The sequence below is a fragment of the Charadrius vociferus genome, unplaced genomic scaffold, assembly GCF_000708025.1.
Source record: "Charadrius vociferus isolate BGI_N301 unplaced genomic scaffold, ASM70802v2 scaffold436, whole genome shotgun sequence".
NCBI classification, from domain to species: Eukaryota; Metazoa; Chordata; class Aves; order Charadriiformes; family Charadriidae; genus Charadrius; species Charadrius vociferus.
In genome coordinates, this window is record NW_009649187.1 from 6,768,181 (window position 1) to 6,787,338 (window position 19,158).

General features: G+C 45.1%; 1 protein-coding gene across 1 annotated transcript in view; it reads right to left on the reverse strand.

The window, feature by feature from the left end:
- Window positions 1–19,158, reverse strand: part of CAMK2G (calcium/calmodulin-dependent protein kinase II gamma) — a 123,255-nt gene that overhangs the window by 8,029 nt on the left and 96,068 nt on the right. Inside the window, exons 14-19 of the mRNA XM_009888839.1 lie at window positions 6,578–6,732; window positions 6,427–6,495; window positions 4,796–4,840; window positions 4,091–4,139; window positions 1,912–2,025; window positions 84–209 (exon numbers count right to left, since the gene is read on the reverse strand). Of these exons, the coding sequence (XP_009887141.1) occupies window positions 84–209; window positions 1,912–2,025; window positions 4,091–4,139; window positions 4,796–4,840; window positions 6,427–6,495; window positions 6,578–6,732 (558 nt within the window). The remainder of the gene's footprint in view (window positions 1–83; window positions 210–1,911; window positions 2,026–4,090; window positions 4,140–4,795; window positions 4,841–6,426; window positions 6,496–6,577; window positions 6,733–19,158) is intronic.

The following is a 19,158-nucleotide window of genomic DNA, read 5'->3' on the forward strand; positions in this document are numbered from 1 at the left end:
GGGGGGGGGAGGGGGAGCTTTACATCTACGGTAACTAGTACTAGTTACACTACTCCACTACCGCTACCCAGCTGCTAACTTACACGGTGCACGGTTAAGTACAAAGGGAACTACTGGAGTTAGCAAAGGCTCCGACCGAGCACGCTCTAACTCCAATGTCTGCCCTGGGCTGTCCCAGGCAAGAAGCTTCTCTTCACAAGACTGTGTAGCTGCAAAACAAATGTAAGCATTAAAATAATAAACAAACAAAAAGACGAGAAAGCAAAATAAAAACCGACAAAGAAGAACAAACACACACAGCCCCAACCCCGGTCGGCACACAGAGACATCCACATCCCAGCAACCTCTACCCGCTCTCCTGCCTCTGTCACGCATCAGCCAGGCCAGATGCTGCCCAGAGGGGACCACCCTGGCACCGATGCAGGAGACCCCTCAGAGCACTGTGGAATCGCACTAATGCTGCTGGAGGTAGTTTGAGGGTGACCTAAAACACTGGTCGGAGTAGTGACAGAGCAGCACGAGGGCAAGTACGAGATGTGAGGGAAAAGGGAAAGAAAGTAGGGCATCCAAACCACTGCAAATCTCAACTTGCAGGAGAGCGGGGTGGGAGGATGCTGCCTCACTTGGCAGAGAAGTGTTTTGGCACTCCTCAGCATCCCAAGCAGGACCTTGCTATAAGCAAGAGCAAGGAGTTAATAAGAATGTAGTGATGGACAGCTCACAGCAAAAAAGGACTTCAGAAGAGATCATTTCCCTTCCGTTCTGGCTGGGCAAAGCACCTTTCCCATTGCACCGCACGAACTAGCAGTTTGATGTCCTTAGAGCTACTTCAAAAATAAGTAACAGAGAGGCTCCAACTGCTGCATCGTATGAGATGCTGGTGCTGTGTGCAGGAAAACAGGGAAGGAAGACAGGAGGAGACAGTAGAGGGCATGCCTATTCCTTCATTCCCAGACTGACCTGAACAGAATCAAATACTCCAGATGTTCCTAACTCACATTAAGGATCCTTCCATTATAGCTGTAAATAGTCAGGCAGCTAGTACCGCATGTCTGTGTAGGGGAATGGCTGGGAATCCCACCAAGATTTTCTCCAACCCACTAGCTTTTTTCATATCCGGTTCCAGAGTTTTTCAGCCACAGGCTCCTCTTACAGAAGCAGCCCGTTCAGGAGAGATCAGGCAGACAGTACCATAACTGGCAGGCTAACCACGGTACCAGCTAACTGAGCTAGCAAGACAGACGCCCCAGGTAAAGGTCACAACAGAGAAATGCTCCTCAGAGCCAACATTATCCAAGGATTTTCCCTCAGAGCACCTGACAATAGATTCAGAAATGCTGTGGGGTCTTCCAGCAGCCACAGCTTCTCTTCCAAAGCATTCTTGAAGCAGTCTGTAAAATCTGTTTTTCGTTCCTTTTGTACTTTCCAAGCACCATCCACATCTGGGGTGCTCAGAAGCTCTTGACAAGCGAGACTGAATTCAGCCTCGCACATCCCCTCCATAAGCAGACCTGCACTGCTGACCCCATTTACCACACGGAAAACTAAGAGATGCAGTGGCTTGACCGAGGAGACACCGAAAGGCAGTGTCTCTGCAGAGAACTCCATGTCTCGCCCAGATGAAAGCAAGGGAATGAAATTAGCTAGGATGAGGTTCGGGGTTTTTTTTGTTTGTTTGGTTGGTTTTTGTTTACAAAAAGGGAAGGAAAGGATTGGAAGTTTTCAGTGTGCAAAGGAGGGTGTTTTGCAGGAAGGGAGATGATTTCTTTTTGTTCTGGAGTACTCGAAATGAAAAATCAACATTCTGGAAGGAAGTTGAGGAAAAGAAAAACCTTGGGGAAGGAGAAATGGGAAAGGTAGAGGGAGGGGTGGGAAAAAAGATGCCGTGAAGCACTGCACCCCTGGACTTACTGGCTGAGAAACAGAGAGAAAGCTGGGACTGCATGGACTCAGTCTGTGTTTTGCTCTCACTGTGCCTCCGTCCTTCAAGCACTGAGCTGCCGTCCCCGGTGGAGAGAGGGGGAGCTAGCATGGCAGGGAATTAAAACACAAACACAAACAAAACACGCAAGTTCAGTAAATAAAAAAAGAGAAAGGAAATAGGAGAACATTAAAGAAACCACAATGCTGGGCACAAAACATGCAGGAGTATCCTCCAGGGCAAAGCCAAGTAAACAACTCTACAACATGGACCTGCTGTACAATTTAGAATGATAAGGGGGCAGGGGGGTGCTGCCTTTAGCCCCACTACAGTGGAAACAACATAACTCCAAGGCAACCGTCACTGATGGATCAAGACGATGTCTCCTACACCACAGTGGAACAGATCTGCGTAACCTGTTGTCTATTGAAAGTAAGAAGTTGGCAGAGGAATTAATTGCACAAGCACTTCCCTTTTCCCAGAGTCATGGCTTTTCAGAATGCCGAGAACTCCAACACTCCCAAACCTTTTGGTCTATTTAGTTTTGCTTGAGTGCTTGCTTAGCTTAAAACATGGAGGGGCAGGAGCTGAAAAGGAACACTGGTGAACTTAAAACAGAAGCACTAAAACTACCAGAGCTGGCCATAACACAAACCATTACTGTGCAAGCTCCTTCCCTCCCAACCCCCATTCAGATGCTCCCTTCTATTAAAATCATAAAAAATGTTTCTAACCTCTGCCAAATTAAAAAAAAAAAAATATCTCAGTTTTGATCTGCAGCAATGTAGCCCTACACAATTCTTCATAGATTTAGCCTTGGCCAGCTGCTCTCCTCTCCCCCACCTTCTGTTCCAGTCCTAGCCTTCCTCTCCTCACAGCATTCGTATTCCTGACTTAGAGGACCCATTGGCTCCACTGGCTCAAGTCTGGGACCTCTCCTGAAAAAAAGCTGCCAAAGGAGACAAGGTTCTGGACAAATATCTGTTCTGGACGGACATCCAGCAGAGATTAGACAAATCAATTTCATTACCACACTACCAAAACTATTCAGTTCCCTTCCCTCACAGCTAGGTTCTTAAACCACGGATTACTCTTTGGCAAAAAGGTGGGAGCTAGAATACCGTCCTGTAATGAGGTCAGATCTTATCCGAAACAATCTGTGTTGCAGAGCTCTCTCACTTACTGGCATGTGCTTCTGCTCCCTGTGACTCCTCAGAAGAGGAGCCAGCAGCTTGTGATAAGCCACAGGAAAAGCACCGGGAAGTAGCCCAGCTGACAGAGGTGATATTGCTGCTGCACCACAGGGTCAGCATTGATTTTTCCCTGGATATGTAACTTAAGATTGACTACAGGGAGAATGAGAATACCTCTGCGTCAAAATGCAAAATACTAACACATTTGCCTCAGAATGCAAACTGCATGTACCCATCCCAAACCCGCTCATTCAGGAAAATGTCTGCTCGTCCTTCTTTGGGGAGGTCAAGAAAAGGACAGCTGCACAAACATGAGCAGATATGGGACTTGGAGCTCCTTCATCTAAAGAGTTTCACAAGCACAGAATATTTACGATATGGTCACTGAAAGGTGTGAAATCTCTTCTCAGCCTCTTGCTCTACCGATATCTCAGTCAAGGACATGAAAAATCACTTCCATTCAGAGAAGACAGGCTGAGAATGATCTTCATCTTAGAAACAAAAGTAGACCCAAAGAGAAAAAAAATAAAGAGGGAAGTGTGTGCATGTCACTAAAGAGATTCCCAGAAAGGGGTGAAAACGCAGACTGAGCAGTAACAGAGAGGTTTCAAATCCCTATAACCTACAGGGAAGCACAAAAACACAACCAGACTCCAAACCCCAAGGGACTGGTAGGGATTTTCCAAGCCTAAAAATGGGCTGGAGATGAACAAATTATGACATTTGCAAGAAAAGAATTCCAACTCTGAGAAAAAAACAAATTAGCTCAGGGCAAACAGTGTTTATGTACCACAGAGGCCAAGTCAGCTGGTTCCCCAACGCATGGTCCCACTGTGACAGGAATGACAGCGTCATGGCGAATTTATGAACTGAGTCAGACACAGAAGTCTGGGAAGCTAGTTCAAAGCAATGATCGAATCTCCAGGATCCCCTGACTGCACTTAACTGTGTTAGAAATTACAGGCAAAACACCTACCTTTCAGATCCTCATCTTCAGTCGTGGTGTTACAGCTCTCTGTGGAACCCTGCACGGCAGAACAGAGCATTACCAGGCATCAGCACTCAAGAGCATGAGCAAATAGTTTGATTTGTTTGTGAAGGAAGATGGGGAAAAGTGCAAAAACATTGGCAGGGATGGCAGGGAGAGGATGATACCAGGAAGATTTGGATGGAAGCAGGCCAAACATTAAGCAAAACAGCAGCATCTCTGCTCAGCTTTTGCGTGTTTAAGCCGTTCAAGCCGTCCACCCAGAACTTTTACAAGGACAGAAGTTACCAAACTCTGTCAAATGAGATCAAACAGGAGTTGCTTCTGTTTGGAAGAAGAATAGCCACAAGAAGCCTAGGAGCCCTTCTTTAGCTTTCTCAGAGGAATAGGTCTCCATTTCCAGAACAAAAAAAAAGTGCTGAAGAGCCTGTATCTTCTCTTCCACCCCACATACGAAAGAGAGTGGTGATTACACACCGCAGTAGGAAAGAGATGATAATATTTGAACAGTTGTCCCTACTCAGCCTCTTCCAGAGATCCACAGCCATACAACACAACCCTCCCAGTCTACTGCCAGCAGTATTCTGGAACATGCTACGAACCGGACGTCAGGAAGGTCGAAACCGAAGTAAGACACACGAAGACAAGAACAAGAGAAGAGGAGGTTTCTCTGGCAACACTCCCATCCCTTACCTTTATGCCATCTGTAGCATTATGGACAACAGTTGTTTGTGGCTCCTAGGAAAGGATGGAAGAATCATTAAACTCCAGTTCCAAAGCATTCTCTCATTTTTTTTTCACTCCCCAGCAAGTGGAGAAAAGGTGACATAAAAAAAAACCACCACCAAACCACAAACTCCAAACAGCACACGTGTGCTTGCGTGCACGCGCACACACTTCCTGCACAGAAGGTTCCCTGAAGAGAGAGAGGCTGCACTAAAAGCTACAGTCACAAGGAGACAAAGCCCCCAGCTTCCCTGCAATTGCCCCTAATTCCCAATTTGCCTCCAGTGAAGCAGGCTGGCACAAATGCCAGACAGCAACCGAGCAGCACCCTCTGCAGCTGCTTATGAAGTAATGACCCCTCAGCATCCTCACTGGAAAACGCTTCAGAAGAGGGAGAGGGGGAGGAAAGGATAGTACTGTGCCGGGGCCTTTGTCTCCCAGTGTTTTTGGAAAGTTTGCCAGGTATTTTTCCCTAAAAAAGGGACATTCATAATTTCCATAATAAAAAGGGGATAAGCCACACCACCTCAATGCCTCACAGAGAGGAGCTGCTGAGGGAACTGGGCTGTCAAAAAAGGCACATTTTTCTAGAAGTTTCTGAAATGAGATCCAATTTCAATAATAACAACAACGCTTAATAATTTAGAAGGGCTCCCTCAGTATCAGAGCCATAATGAACAAAGCCAGTGAAGGTAAAGCAGAAAATTATGAAGTGTCCCAAGAACCTTTTGCCCTACAAAAAACAACAAAAACATCAATTCCACCCTCCCACCCCCCAAAAAATGCCAAATCCAACTCTTCAGAGACACACGACAAAGAGCAGCTACCAGGCCTACAGGCGCTAACTAGCTCCTGCACTCATCCTTTCACTACCAGGACAAGACTTCAGGATCCTGCACCATCTCCTCCTACTGCTGTCACTCTTGCAGGGTGGCTGTGACGGTGCAGTGACGTACACTCACCCATCCGTCTCTGTCACCCATTGCACTGCTGCCTGATCTTCCGAGCATACCGAGGCAGACCACACCGAGCTGTGCCAGTAAATGTACTAGGCACAGGGCACCCTATGAAGCCCGCTGCACACAGCCCAAACAGAAAATGCTAGCCCAGCTAGTCAGCGAGCTGTAGAGGATCAACCACGCAACTGAGCAGGCCAAATGGGCCATCAAAGGATTCCTCTAAAAACCCTTTGCCTGCCCTTTCTTCTGTGGTGTCCTGAAGTCCATCCTCCATTTCCTGGGTGTTGGAGAGTGGATGGAGCTTGCCACTCTCTTCTTCCAAACCAGCTTCCCCAAAGCCAGCAGGAACAGTTGAACAGGACACACAGAACTAATACAGGGATGGCACACGGGGAAGTCCAGGCAAGCTGCGATCCCCACATCCAACCACAGCTCTGCTCAGCACCCCCACCCCAAAGCCTGTGAGGCTGTGATCAGGCCCCACAGCAGCACAGGGACACAGACAGAACGAAGCCAAAACACAAGCTGAAACAGAGCAGCACAAGCAGCACTCGGGATGGGGGGGAAGGAGAGAAAGGGAGAGGACAGAATCAAAATTAAACCAAACAGGAAAAAAAAAATAGTGGTTGGGGAAGATACCATGGACGTCTGCACTGGGGGTGTTTCTTTTGCAGTGCTTACTATACTGGTTTTGTTGTTGCTCTGTGGCTGAGACAGAAAAACATGGTTTTAGTTCCCCTGCTGGGCAGCAGAGACAGCAAGAAAATGACAGTATTGCTTCAACCCCAACCATCTCCTCAGACCCTCCCCTCCCCCCACTTTCAATCACCAAGAAGAGGGAGGAAGAAGGAGTGCTGTCCGGGTCGCTGGACATCATCCTTCCCTCAGAGGCAACAGAAGTTGTAAGGGATGTACCACAACCCAAAAGTGCATGGACTGCTAGAGCTATAAGGAAGGAAAACAGAAGGGAAAAAGGCAGCAGCCCAAAGGGATGAGGAGAATCCTGCAATGAGCACCAACAAAAGTATTTGGTGAAGAAGAATAAGAGATGGCAGCAGTCCCAAGAGAAAGACTACAGAAGCGAGAGACACACAATAGTCAGGGTGCAGTCTCAAACTGGAGGTCAAATGGGAGCTGTGTCTGAGGAGTCCTAGAGTATGCAGGAACAGTCCTAGATACGTGATGATGCTGAGGGTCCCAGGGAATCTACTGATGAAAGAAAAAGTATGGTCAGCCCTAGAAATGGTAGATAAGAGGTGAGGTATGGTGTGTTGTGTCCCTGCTGTGACCTGAACAGAGAGACTTCAGGACCAAAATATGGAAAGGGATGGGGGTGAGACCTAAGGAAAAGGTCACGTAGTTCCCCAAGTAGCAAGTCCTCTGGATGGTGCCCAGTAGTTTTTCATCTTTCCCCTCTTCAGTCTCTCTTATAGCTGTGGTAGAAGAATAAAATCTCCATTTCCTGCATTCACACAGCACAACAGTGAGGGAGTCACCAGCTTGCTGCAAAGAAGCATCCCACTGAGTCACATACATCAGTTATGTCAGGAACGAGCAAAGTCTACATTTGTGGAAGACAAACCTGTGTCCACTAGTATACAGTTCCTAGCCCACAAATCCAGTCAGTCGTTGGAGAGTTAGGCCCACAGTTACACTGCCATGTAACTCCCACACCAGGTATACAGCTCTCTTGCCACCAGACACCAGCCACAATGTTAAAATCAGCACTGCAGAAGCCTCACGCAAACTCCCTGGTTTACAGATCAGGGGTACTGGATAGGAGCTCACAGCAGCATGACCTCATTGCAGCCATTCCCCATCCCACCGTTCTTGGGGACTGCAAAACATCAGGCCCTCATCACCCAGTAACCACCACAAAGAATGCAGAAGTCAAATGCTGAGCTTGAAAACATCTGCCAAAGGTTTAGTTATGTCAACCACAGACAGATCCTATGAAGTTGAGACTTCACGCACACCTACTAATGCTTCAGTTTCTCTTCACAAGCAGCACGCCTTGGCTTAGCTAACCCTTTTGGAGAGGAGAGAAGAGAAACAGAAGAACAAGATGGGGCAGGTGTAAAAGGGAGGAAGTAGAAGAGAGAGGTAGGAATGAGTTCTTTAAAAGTCCATGGGGAAAAAAAAGAGCATATGACACACGCGTCCCCAAAGCTAAGAAAGGAAAAACACTTCAAAAATTACTGTTTACTGACTACATCCCTATACTGTCCTAAGACTTTGGCCTTCCAAAAGCTTTGCTTCCTGCATGTATTTCCAGCCTGATGGTAGAGATGACAGACTGCTGTGGATGTTGAGAGAGGAGCAGATCAACCTGAAAAAATGAATCCCAAGCTGTTTTATAGCATAAACACAATGAAACCTCTGGCCTGGGTCCACCCCTCCACACAGCACCGAGGTTCCTGTACTTCTTCAGAAGCAGTGATCCTAATGCAGAGATTTATCTTCCAAACCTCTTCCAGTGAGAAGGGTACAGCCCATCTTTTCTTAGTCCACTGGGATAAGAAGATAAAGTCAGCATGAAAGAAGCTATACAAAAATATTTCCAATTTTTTGGAAGGCTTTATAACTGAGGTCAAATGGGAAAAAAACCCCAAACATCCAGGAAGCCACTGTTCTGAAAAAAGGTTGACAGCAGCTTGTTAGGTGTGGGATGTCACCTTAGAAAGTGCAAACCCACACACACCCAAAGCACACAGCCTACCCTCCAGGCTGCACAGAACACCCAGGTCATCCATCCATCATACCCTTCCCCAGCCAGAGGGCTGAAGAAGACCTAGTATCACGTTTGCTAGTCCAGAACCACATAGCATTTTACTCCTGGACAGAGTCCCAAGGAAATAAGAGTCAAAAGACTTAGCCTAAGCATTTTTCACAGCTCTTTCTCAGATGGAGGTATCTGACATACTGAGCTTCTTGCACACACTCGTGTCTGGTGGGCGCTTAACCAACTGCCCTTCCTGGAAGACTGGCCTGCCCTTCCCAGAGCCTCAGGTACCACAGCCAACTCTCACCCCTCCTTCCCCTCCTACTGCCAGCCAACATCACAGTCACTGGGCAGACTAGGATCCTTGGTAATTCACAGCCATATAGCTCAAGTTAAAAGAGGCCAGTTCACCTAAAAAGGTGCCAGGCCCTTCTTCAGATCTATGTAACACGATTAGTTTTGGCACAGCAGTTGGCAGCGCTTCCTGAACTAGACAAGAGACAGACAGACAGGCAGGAACAACACAGAGGGTGCAAGAGAAAGAAAACAGACCAGTGATCATATCGCTAGGGACACACATTTCTAGCCAACTAAAGGAAAATAAGTACCACCACATGGGCCGTCTCTGGTTATTTAGTCACCTTCACTGCTTCCATGTTTCCCAAGGCTGACACACGGTTTACATATCCCAGCTGCTTTAAAACAACATGCAGAGGGAATTCAAGTGGGCAGAAAACAAGGGCAAGAAAGGCACAATGAACTCCTGTCCTGGAGTTTCATAAAAGCAGGGCTGGTGAAAAGTCAGCCCCTCACATCAGATTTTCCAAGCAGTACTTCAGGATTACTTTTTTGTGTTTACATAGTTTTAAGCTGTCATTGAAGGAGGAAGCAGAGAAATATCTTCCAGATCCTAATGTAGAAACAAATTACTCTGGTTTCTTAATAGGGGAGAAATATTTTCTGTTCTTTTCCTGTGTAAAGGAGAAACTGCAATAACTAACTTTTATACTTCAGTTACTGTTCATATCTCGGTGTCAGAGACAAGGCATCATCTAATGGGCTGTGTATGACTCCTTACAATATGGCACTGGCCAATTTTCTCTTTGCTCTCTTGAGAGTGGATTTGACTACTTTTCTGATAAACTCTATGGATGTCAAACATCTGGATGGATGAAAAAAATAAATGAATAGGACACGGGAGGCAGTTACTGGGTATTTGGTCATGCTGGGATACATAAATGAGATCAAGACAAAAGGAAGTTTTGGATTATAAAGGCTCTGACAAACCTTTTCAGTAAGTATGCTAAAAAAAGAAGTGACCGGCAGCTCTAAGCTGCCTGGCGGTGCTGTGCCCACACATTTCATCTGAACAGTGGAACCCCCTCAGTTTCTGCCACATTTGGAGCGGCTCCCAGTTTGTTCTACATTGCAGGCCTCCCACCAAGGATGACTGGACCAACACCAGGCAAAGCACCTGCTCCTCTTTTTGGCACCTCTGCAACAGAATGACAAAGCCCCATGTCCAGGCAAGGCACACACCTGCTCTGCTGAGCCCAGGAAAACTGCTGCCTTTTTGCGTTTCACGCTTAGAGCAGGCAAGGTCGAACTGCATTGCCAGCAAAATGGGAACTGTATGACTGGCTGGAGGCCAGACGATCACAGGGCCCTTTCAGTGAGGACATGGACCTTTCAGTGCACAATGACCCCCCCGCCACCGCCCCCCTGCACAGACATGCTATGTAGGGTGATGAGCACAAGCCGAGCGTGCATGGCATGAGAATGGCGGACGCACGAATCGCAGGCAGCTTACGGGAGGTGCTCACCATCAAATGCACACTGGAGCTCGACTTCCTTTTCTGGACACACCATTGAGAGAGGGAACGAGAAAGGAAGAGAGGAGATGAGAAGAAAAGCACAGAAACTATTCACACATTAGTGTGCCTGCCAATAATGCTCCCCTAGGGCCAAGTATAAGCAGCAGCAGAAATGCACAGACGCGAGAAGGTGCAGAGAGAAGTCACCATTAAAGAACATGACTACACACCAGAGGAAAGGGAAGGGTTGAAGACCCCCATCCACTCAAACATTGAGGTCAGAACACAGGTGCCCCACACACTGATATAAGGAAAGGAGAAGAGGAACATATACACACAAGACGTGGGATGCAAGGGGGTGCCTCTATGTGCTCTCCCACCTCAGAAAACCGTGCAGCTTCCCCAGCCACACTGAAGAGGCAGGCAGAAAACACCCATGTGTTCACATTTGGAGGAAGCAGAGATGTATTTGTTTGCAACTAGAATCAGAGGGTAGGGAGGAGGGCACAACGGGAGGGGCATCCCCAAGGGCTACAGAAAGAAGAGGGAACTTCTGTGCATAGTGTGGGGAAGAGAAAGACTCCCTCCCACGGAAACTGGGGCTGATGGGAGAGGCAAGGTGCACCCATGCTCAGACATAGAGGAAAGGCAAGGAGGTGCTCAACAGCCAGAACAACTTGCACTCTCAGATACTGGGAGAAGACCAAACAGGGAGCAATGCTCAAACACTACCCAACACTACTTTCTTGGACTCTACCCTTGCTTAAAGGCATCTTCAGTCATCTTCAAAGACACCTTCACATCAAACTGCACTCTCCAATAAACCAGGCTCAGCATGCATTTCTCTCTCTTTCACTATAATCTTAGTGTCAACCTGTCCAAGCTGAGCCTGGCAGGTCTCTCAGCATTACAATGCTACCCCTTCCCCTGCTGTCTCCACATACATTTTCCATCTGCCCTTCTCCTTTGGTACTATCTAGGGTATTTCTCTGCTGCTTACTACTCATGGGGAGGTACTACAGAGTCTAGCTCATAGAGGACAGCACATCCCAGCCGAAAACCACAATGGTGTGGGCTCAGCTACGTAGTTCTGGACTCCTGCACACTGCCACGGCCCACCTCTGGAGCAGCCCTTGAACTCAGTACAGGCTGTGGAGTTGTACATCCCCATTTTGTACACTTAGTGAGTCTTCACAGCTTTCAGCCTGAATATTGCCTTTGTCCCTGCTATCCTCACATCAGAACTCAAGCTCACATACAAACTGGCACGTCCTTGAGAGCAAAAATGCCCGTGTTCAACTTATACCCAGAGCCATATTCCTAATCACTCCATACAACCCAGAGTCACATTGCCGCTGCATGAACAGACTCAAACTAACAAAGCTTCTGCCTCATCAGATCTTTAATTCCAATACAGACAGACTCCAAACACTGATCTGTTCAGCATCTGGCTCACCAATCTGCCACTTCATGGAGGACAGGACTTGCCATTTCCTGGTTTACAAACTTGTGATTCCTCTCATCTTCTTTTAGGATAATTTAGTTTCTCCACAGGCCTTCCCTCAAGCTAGACCTAAAACAGGATGTACTACCAGTGCATGAATACAATGCTTAGATTACCAACAACCCAGAGGAATCCTTGTACCCAGTCACAATGGGGAATTTTTAACTGGGAGAAGTGGAAATTCACACCAGCTGAGAAACTGCTCCAAAACTTCAGGTTTTATTTTTAATGTATCCTATAAGTTGCAGCAGACAGAGGCTATATGGATACTTCAGGAAAACTTCTCTCTAAGGAAGACAGTCTCATCTGAAGTTCACATAGATTTCCAATGAGTTACAGAAACAAAAGAAGGGCAGAAAATGCTAAGAGACAAGCAAAAGGTTCAATATGAAAGGAGAGTCAACCAAGCCATACAGAAAACAATCACCCTCCTGTTTTAGAGGTACAAGTAACACTGACACAGGAGGAAACAGAACCCTCTGCAGACTGGAATTTAATTAGAGTACAATCTAAATTTAAAACAGCGTTGGTCTATTAACATGGCATGATGTATTGTAGAAATCCCAGAAAGCATATTATTACTGGCTACTATAATTACAGGGGGAAGAAAAGCTAGCTAGACAGTATGAAAGGGGTGGGGAGCGAGGTCTGTGTTAAGACCAGACCTGAAAGGTCTGTGTTAAGACCAGAGCCTACAACTCAAGACAGGTTGGATAACGCCAACATGAGGCACCAGCAGTAAGTTCTAAAGCATCAAAACTTATTAAGTCAAAACATACACAAGGAAATTACTAAAACCAGATCAGTCTCCCAATTCCCTCTGTAACAGCTGCATCAGCAAGCTACGTCACCTTCCCAAGGTGATTAGTTGAATGAGCAAACCTTTTTGTTCTTCTTGTAATGTGACTGCAACTTAGCAAAGTAAATAAGATAACAGAAGTTTAGTTAGAGAGAGTTCTCTAACACACCTACATCTGTAAGTATTTCTTGGCAGTGCAGAGACGTTCCAGGGAAGGAAAAAAATCGTTAAAGTCTCCCAAAGCAATATGGACAATGTCTTCCCTCTCAAACCCAAGGATGAATGTTAAAGTTCTATTTCTGTATTTGTGTGAAATTCAGATGTTCATTTCAAAAGAGGAGCAAATTCTCTACAATGAAACTTCAGAAATACTCTTGCTTTAGGCAGCAATAAACAGAAGTCAGCAGGTGACTGAAGACAACCTGAAGAACCGCTGTCCCTTCAGCACAGCAGCAATCCTAGAAATGGCAAGCGTAAATCATTCCGATCACCTATAGAAAATACAACACATACTAGAAGATGCTATAGGAAGTACAGCGATTCCAACAAGGTCCCATTCACAGTTCTGGACACTTAACGTGGATATGTTTTTACAACAGCTTTTTGCGTTTCTATCTTCTACATGCAGTTCTCCCCCAGTTTGATACTGACAGTATATTTATGTTAAAATATCACGCTTGCTGCAACTCATATTCCTGTAGAGAGTACAGTCATTTCAGAACTTAAGGCAGGAAAAAAAACCCGTTGAACTCAAAGCAGATCAGTGAGAGGCAGCCTGAACTAGCAGACTTGAGGTCCCATTTCTACTTCTGCTTAAATCCTTTTGTGTGACGCTAAGGAAATCATTTCATCTTTGTCAATCCATCATCTCTCTTGGCCTTTGTCACCTTGCCTATTTAAATTCTAAGCTAAGAGGCAGGGATTTTCTGCTTAGGCATCACTACAGTGCTAAGCACACTGGACCCTTGATCTCAGTTGGAGCTTCTTGGCGCTACAACAATGCAGTGAAAAAAGTGAATGCATCAAAGGTGGGTAGAATGAGTTACTGGATGTCAGCACCTAAACAGATCTGAAGTGCTCCCCAAGCATCTTGTATAAAACAGTTCAGCATAAACCTGTAATATTCAGGTGAACTTGGATTCTCCTCATTTAGCTTCACCATAACAATCTTTAAACAGTATGGCTTCAATATCATAAGAAGTCCAGATGCAGAAATAGGAGCATTAACTCCTGTTGGTCACTGCATGAATGTTACTTGACCCTTGCAGATTTTCTAAGGATTCCCTGTTGGTTCACCTTGCTACTGTGCCTTCTCTGTCTAAGGCACACTTTCACAAACTGCTTTCTCAGCAGCCATGCCAGCTTACAGAGCATCCTGCCTTCCCCACATACCATTTACTGGGGCAAAGGGCAGGGAAAGCTGGTACCCACCAGGCATAAAATGTACACTTACTACAATATTCCTTAAAAACAGCAGAACAAATGGTATTTGGTGCCTCTTTGCCGTTATGCAAGATGAAAGGCAGATTTTACAACATTGACCTTGTCACATCAAAAATCTGGATTTTTACTCTTTCAGTTGAGTTCTCCTTTCAGCTATGCTGTTCAGATTTTACTGGGAAAGAAAACAGTGTGCATGCAGCAGACAAGGTAGAAAACCAACAAATTCTGCAGAGCATTGGAAGTGAATGCTGTTAAAGTCTCCTACATCCCATAGCATTCTCCACAAGTTACTGTGTACGTAGAGTGTTCCACTGGGCCTGGAAAACATTACTGATAACATTTTGTGTCCCCTTATCACAAGCCAAAGTTCCCAGGAAAAAAAAAAAGAAAGAAAAGAAGAAGAAACTGACAAAGAGCTTAGAGAAGAACTAATTTTAAAATACTTACAATTACATACTTCACTAAAAATAGCACTTCACGCGTTAACAAATTCTGATTATAAAGATGGATCTGACAGGCCCTGCTAGAACTGGAAACACACACATCCTCTCACACCAGTAGGAAGGGAAATTCCCCTTTGGGAAAAAAGGGAAAACGACTGGTTTGAAGCACTGCCTAGAGACAAAAAAAACCCCAAAAATATCAACAGTAGGACTGTAACACTAACTACAGGGAGCTCAGACCCTGACAAGGTCAGAGAAAGGACATTGAGCATAAAGTGTCCTTAATCTTCACCCAGGTGTCTGCCCCAGCCCATTCCTTAACCTGTTCCTCACCTTACAGTGGAGCCAAGTCCAGATTACAGGCAGAAAGGGGAACAAGAAAGCAAGTAGATTTGACGTGAAGCTATCTTAAGTAAATTTTTAAATGGCAGCTGCACAATGTAGCCCATAAATTTAGAATCTTAAAAAAAAAATACCTGGGACCTACAGTGGTGGCCACAAGACACGTGGTATGTTACATGGCTCTGCAATTCGTCACCCCGTATCTTCTAGCCTCACTTTCTGGATTTGAAAGCAGAAAAGCATGCTCCTTGGGGATAAAACCTGGGCCTTCCTTGCTGCTACTTCATCAGCTTGGATCCAAATTCTGCCTGAAGAAAGTGAGTGCAGCACTACCAAAGGTTTGGTGAGCAGGGACAATTTAAGATTCAAGGCAGTTTAAATCATTCATTATTTAAGATAATGGAAAAGTTCTCAAGTGCCAAGCTGATGAAATATCTACCAATTAGCAGAATTAGTACTTGAAAGAGAAGCGGCAGTGCAAAATGAAAACCAGGAATGCTTCAAATAGATTTTGGAAAGGAATTTGCTAAAGGAGAGGGTCATACACATGGAAATTTATCAAAATAACCCCAGTGTGGACACACCTATACCGGAATAAAAAAATGTTTCCTTCCTGTCCTTCCCTCCTGATTTAAGCTTCCCATCCCCACTTCCAAAATAGTCTGATGCAAGAAAAATGCATGCATCCCCATTGCTTTAGTGTTAGGCTTGCTTTAGCAAAGGATTAATGCCAATTCCTACAGAAAAAAAAAATTGTGTTTTTTTCTTACGGCTCAACACGACTAGCACTAGATGCTCTTAACACCCCATGTGATGAATGTATCATTCCTCTCTCATTTATGCTAAATCGGCAACAACATGCTGTACCTTGCATCAGATATTCACCAACACACATTTTCATGGAGTTCTTAGGAATAAAGCATGAGAGAGATATATAGGCCTCACTCAAACTTGCCTAATACTATGTAAAAAAAATGCTACTGTATTTGTCAAATAATGCAGAATTGCAGCATATGTAGCTCTGAATACCAGCAAAAAATGTTACCTTGAACGGAAAGTAAATTAAGACACACTGGCAATGCTTTTTTCTCAATGGGCTTAAAGCCATTAATTTTTACATTAGTGTAATCATCAATTTGTTGAAGAAATACTCTTTCCATTCTCATCTACTGTGTGGATATTTGTGGCAACACGCTCATGGAGCACAGTCACCCTGGACCAGATATAGCCAGTGAAGAAACTTAAACATGTTTTCACCCAAATCTCCATAAGGAATCAATTTCCAAGAAGGTTTTAAGAAAAAAAAAAAAAAACCAACAAAAAACAAAACCAAAAACCCCCAAAACAAAAAACCCCAAACCAAACCAAAAACAACCAAACAAACAAAATACACACACACACACATACACAAAATCCCACCACCAAACAAACTAGGAGCCTCCAGATCTGGAGGGAACATGAGAAAGAGACTAACCACGCAGCATGTGGTCAGCAGCAGACTACAGTAAAAAATACAGCATGCAACGATTGTTCCAAAGCTGTATCTGGAGTAAAATTATGTATATAGTGAGTGGGACTGAAAAGGATACCACAAAACTGAAAATCTGTTTGGTGTTCAAGTCACAGTAGCTGTGCTCTGCACTACTGCAATGGGCCAAAATCATAGTTTGCTACAAGTAATGCAAGACCATTGCCAACTCTTGCCAACTCAAGAAGTCACTGGCACAAGTTGTTTGTCAGAACTATCCAGGATGAAAAAAAAAAAAAAAGAAAATATCAGTGGAGCTAAAATTACAAGTTTCCTGCATAAGGAGCAACACATAAAAAGCAGGCTGGTCACAACGGTGAGGCCATCAGCCAGCACAGAGACTGCTGCACAGCAGTCAAGTGTGCCAAATACTGCTCCAATAAGCAAATGGAAGGCTACACTGCTATGGGATGACTAATGGGAAGCACCACCGTACACGTAGACAGTAGGGATAAGGAAGAAGATAAGCATGTAGCCATAGAAATCCTACAACCGAAGTGTTAAGGATGTTCTACAAACACAGAGAGCACTACCTGTTCTCTATCCTGTTCAAACTTAGCACTGCGGGGAAGCGACATGTACTTTTAAAAGTCTGCATTATTGAGCAAGAGGGTTACTCAACACACCAGCTTTAAGAAGAAATATATAATCTTTTCCTGAGTTTTAAAGCTTATAGAAATGAGGACTCAAAGGCCACACCTGAAGATAGATGCTGCTTGGGGAAAACAGGAAGCTTGAACAACTCTTCTGAGGGCCCTCATCCCAGGTTGAAAGCATGTGATGCCCCCTGTGGACACCACTCAGGTTCATGCTGCAGAGCAACACTGCTCTAATACTTGGGAGCAAGAAGTTGCATGCAGACTCTTGACTGCAGGTCTCCAGTGTCATGCAGAAGTAAAGAGGTTCCCAGAGGGCAACTCCATTCACCATGTACAGAGAATGCTATGCTCTGTAGATTAGATTTACCTTCCACTTTATCAGAAGTATTCAATTAGATATATTAGTGAAGAGTTGAAGAATACTTCAAATCAGCTAGAAAAGCAAATCCAGCTTGACTGTTTTCACAGAGGAAGACACAGTGTTCTCAATGAACCAAATACCATAAGCTTTCTATGGAGCTGGAAGTCTCTAACATACAGGTCTTCTTGTAGCTACGTGACCAGGAAGCTGTGCCTCAAAACCTGTGTGCACATCATCTGTCCATTTCTGGAAGATTTTGACCCAAGTTGTAGCACTCCCTGAGTGCCTGTTGGAAATCAAGAATCCTAAGAAGGAAGTAAATTTTTTTCTAGGTAGGTGACAAGAACTATGTAGACATGTTATCTGCTGCCTTTCCAGTTGTTTCTCCCCTGCCACGTTGGGGTTTTGAAGCATATATCTGGTAGTTCTCAGTTCATAACATTTGGGATCATCCAGTCTTATTCCAATGGGATTTTACTGTAATGTCTTCCATGTTAACAGATGCGACAACTCAAACACACTTGCTGTGTTAGTGTGCATGTGTTCAGTGCATGTCTGTAAAATAGGCAGGCATGTGCAAAGGCACAAAAGCTCACTCTTTTGGCAAGCACATTTCAAAGATAAGTATCCTAGGGCAAGAACAGCAGCTCCACGTAGCATTTCAGTCAAAAAACCCCAAAGACTTGGGCGTCATTAGGGCAGAACACATCAGAACTGCAAGAATGCAGGCTTTATTACAGCAGTCCTCAAAATGAACACAACTGCTCTGAAAACACTTCTTTTTCCAGCAGCCTGCTCGTATTGTGAGCCCTCTGGAAACAGAGCCTCATTAAAATGGGGAAAAGAGCTAAGTGAGCAGGAGAGAACAAGCGTGCTGGTCCTGCAATGTGCATGTCAAGCCCCCAGCATGGGGAGAATGAAGACTGTCCACAATGCAAAACCAGGAGATGAACTATTCTGCCTAACAGCTGTGGAGAAAGGTTTGGACTTCAAATGGAAATGGAAGCAAATAAAACAAACCCTACTTTCCCACGTGGAGGACAGTTATCCTTTGGAACAGTTAGGGGAAGACAGTGCTCTAGCCCATAACTGTCTCTGCGCCACTACCAGATGGTAAAGGGTTACTGCCTGCAATCACATACAGCCTTGGGAATGGCCTATTTGACCTCCAGAACTAGAGGATGACCATGCACAAAAAGGGGGAAATTGAAGTGGTGGAAAAAATAATTCCCCTCAGAAAGGAACAGGAGAGTGCCTGGTCCTCAGGGACATGGACTGAACTCTAACACAATACTGTTTCCATTCCACCCAAACATGAACATCTGGAGGCTCCTCCTTCCCCATCCCTCTTTCCAGCTCAACCTTCAGCATCTGTCCAAGGAGGGAGACAACGAGATTTCCATGGAGTCTGCTGGGTGTCATCAGTCACTGAAAATTTCTCTGTGCGATTTCGATAACAAGAAACATTTTGCACTGAACAGAACAGAATAGTCAGAGGCATGCGTCACACTTCAGTAAGTCCTTGGTCTTTCTAATCCACAGCATTGACCAGTTCTCCATACTTCAGAGAAAGGGGAAAAAGAAATCTTGCTGGTACAACACTGCACTTAGCTAGCTGTGTGATGTATAAGGTGCATGTAAGGAACATTAAGATCCCACCCGGGGCTTCATAATGACACAGTGAACACAACAATCCCAGCCACAAGACAGGTTTTACCCTGGAAGGGGATGGAACCCAGAGAAAGTAGCTGCCTTCTGTTCAGGTGATGGGAGAGATAGTGACATGGAAAAGCAAGAACTTACCTTCACTCCATCT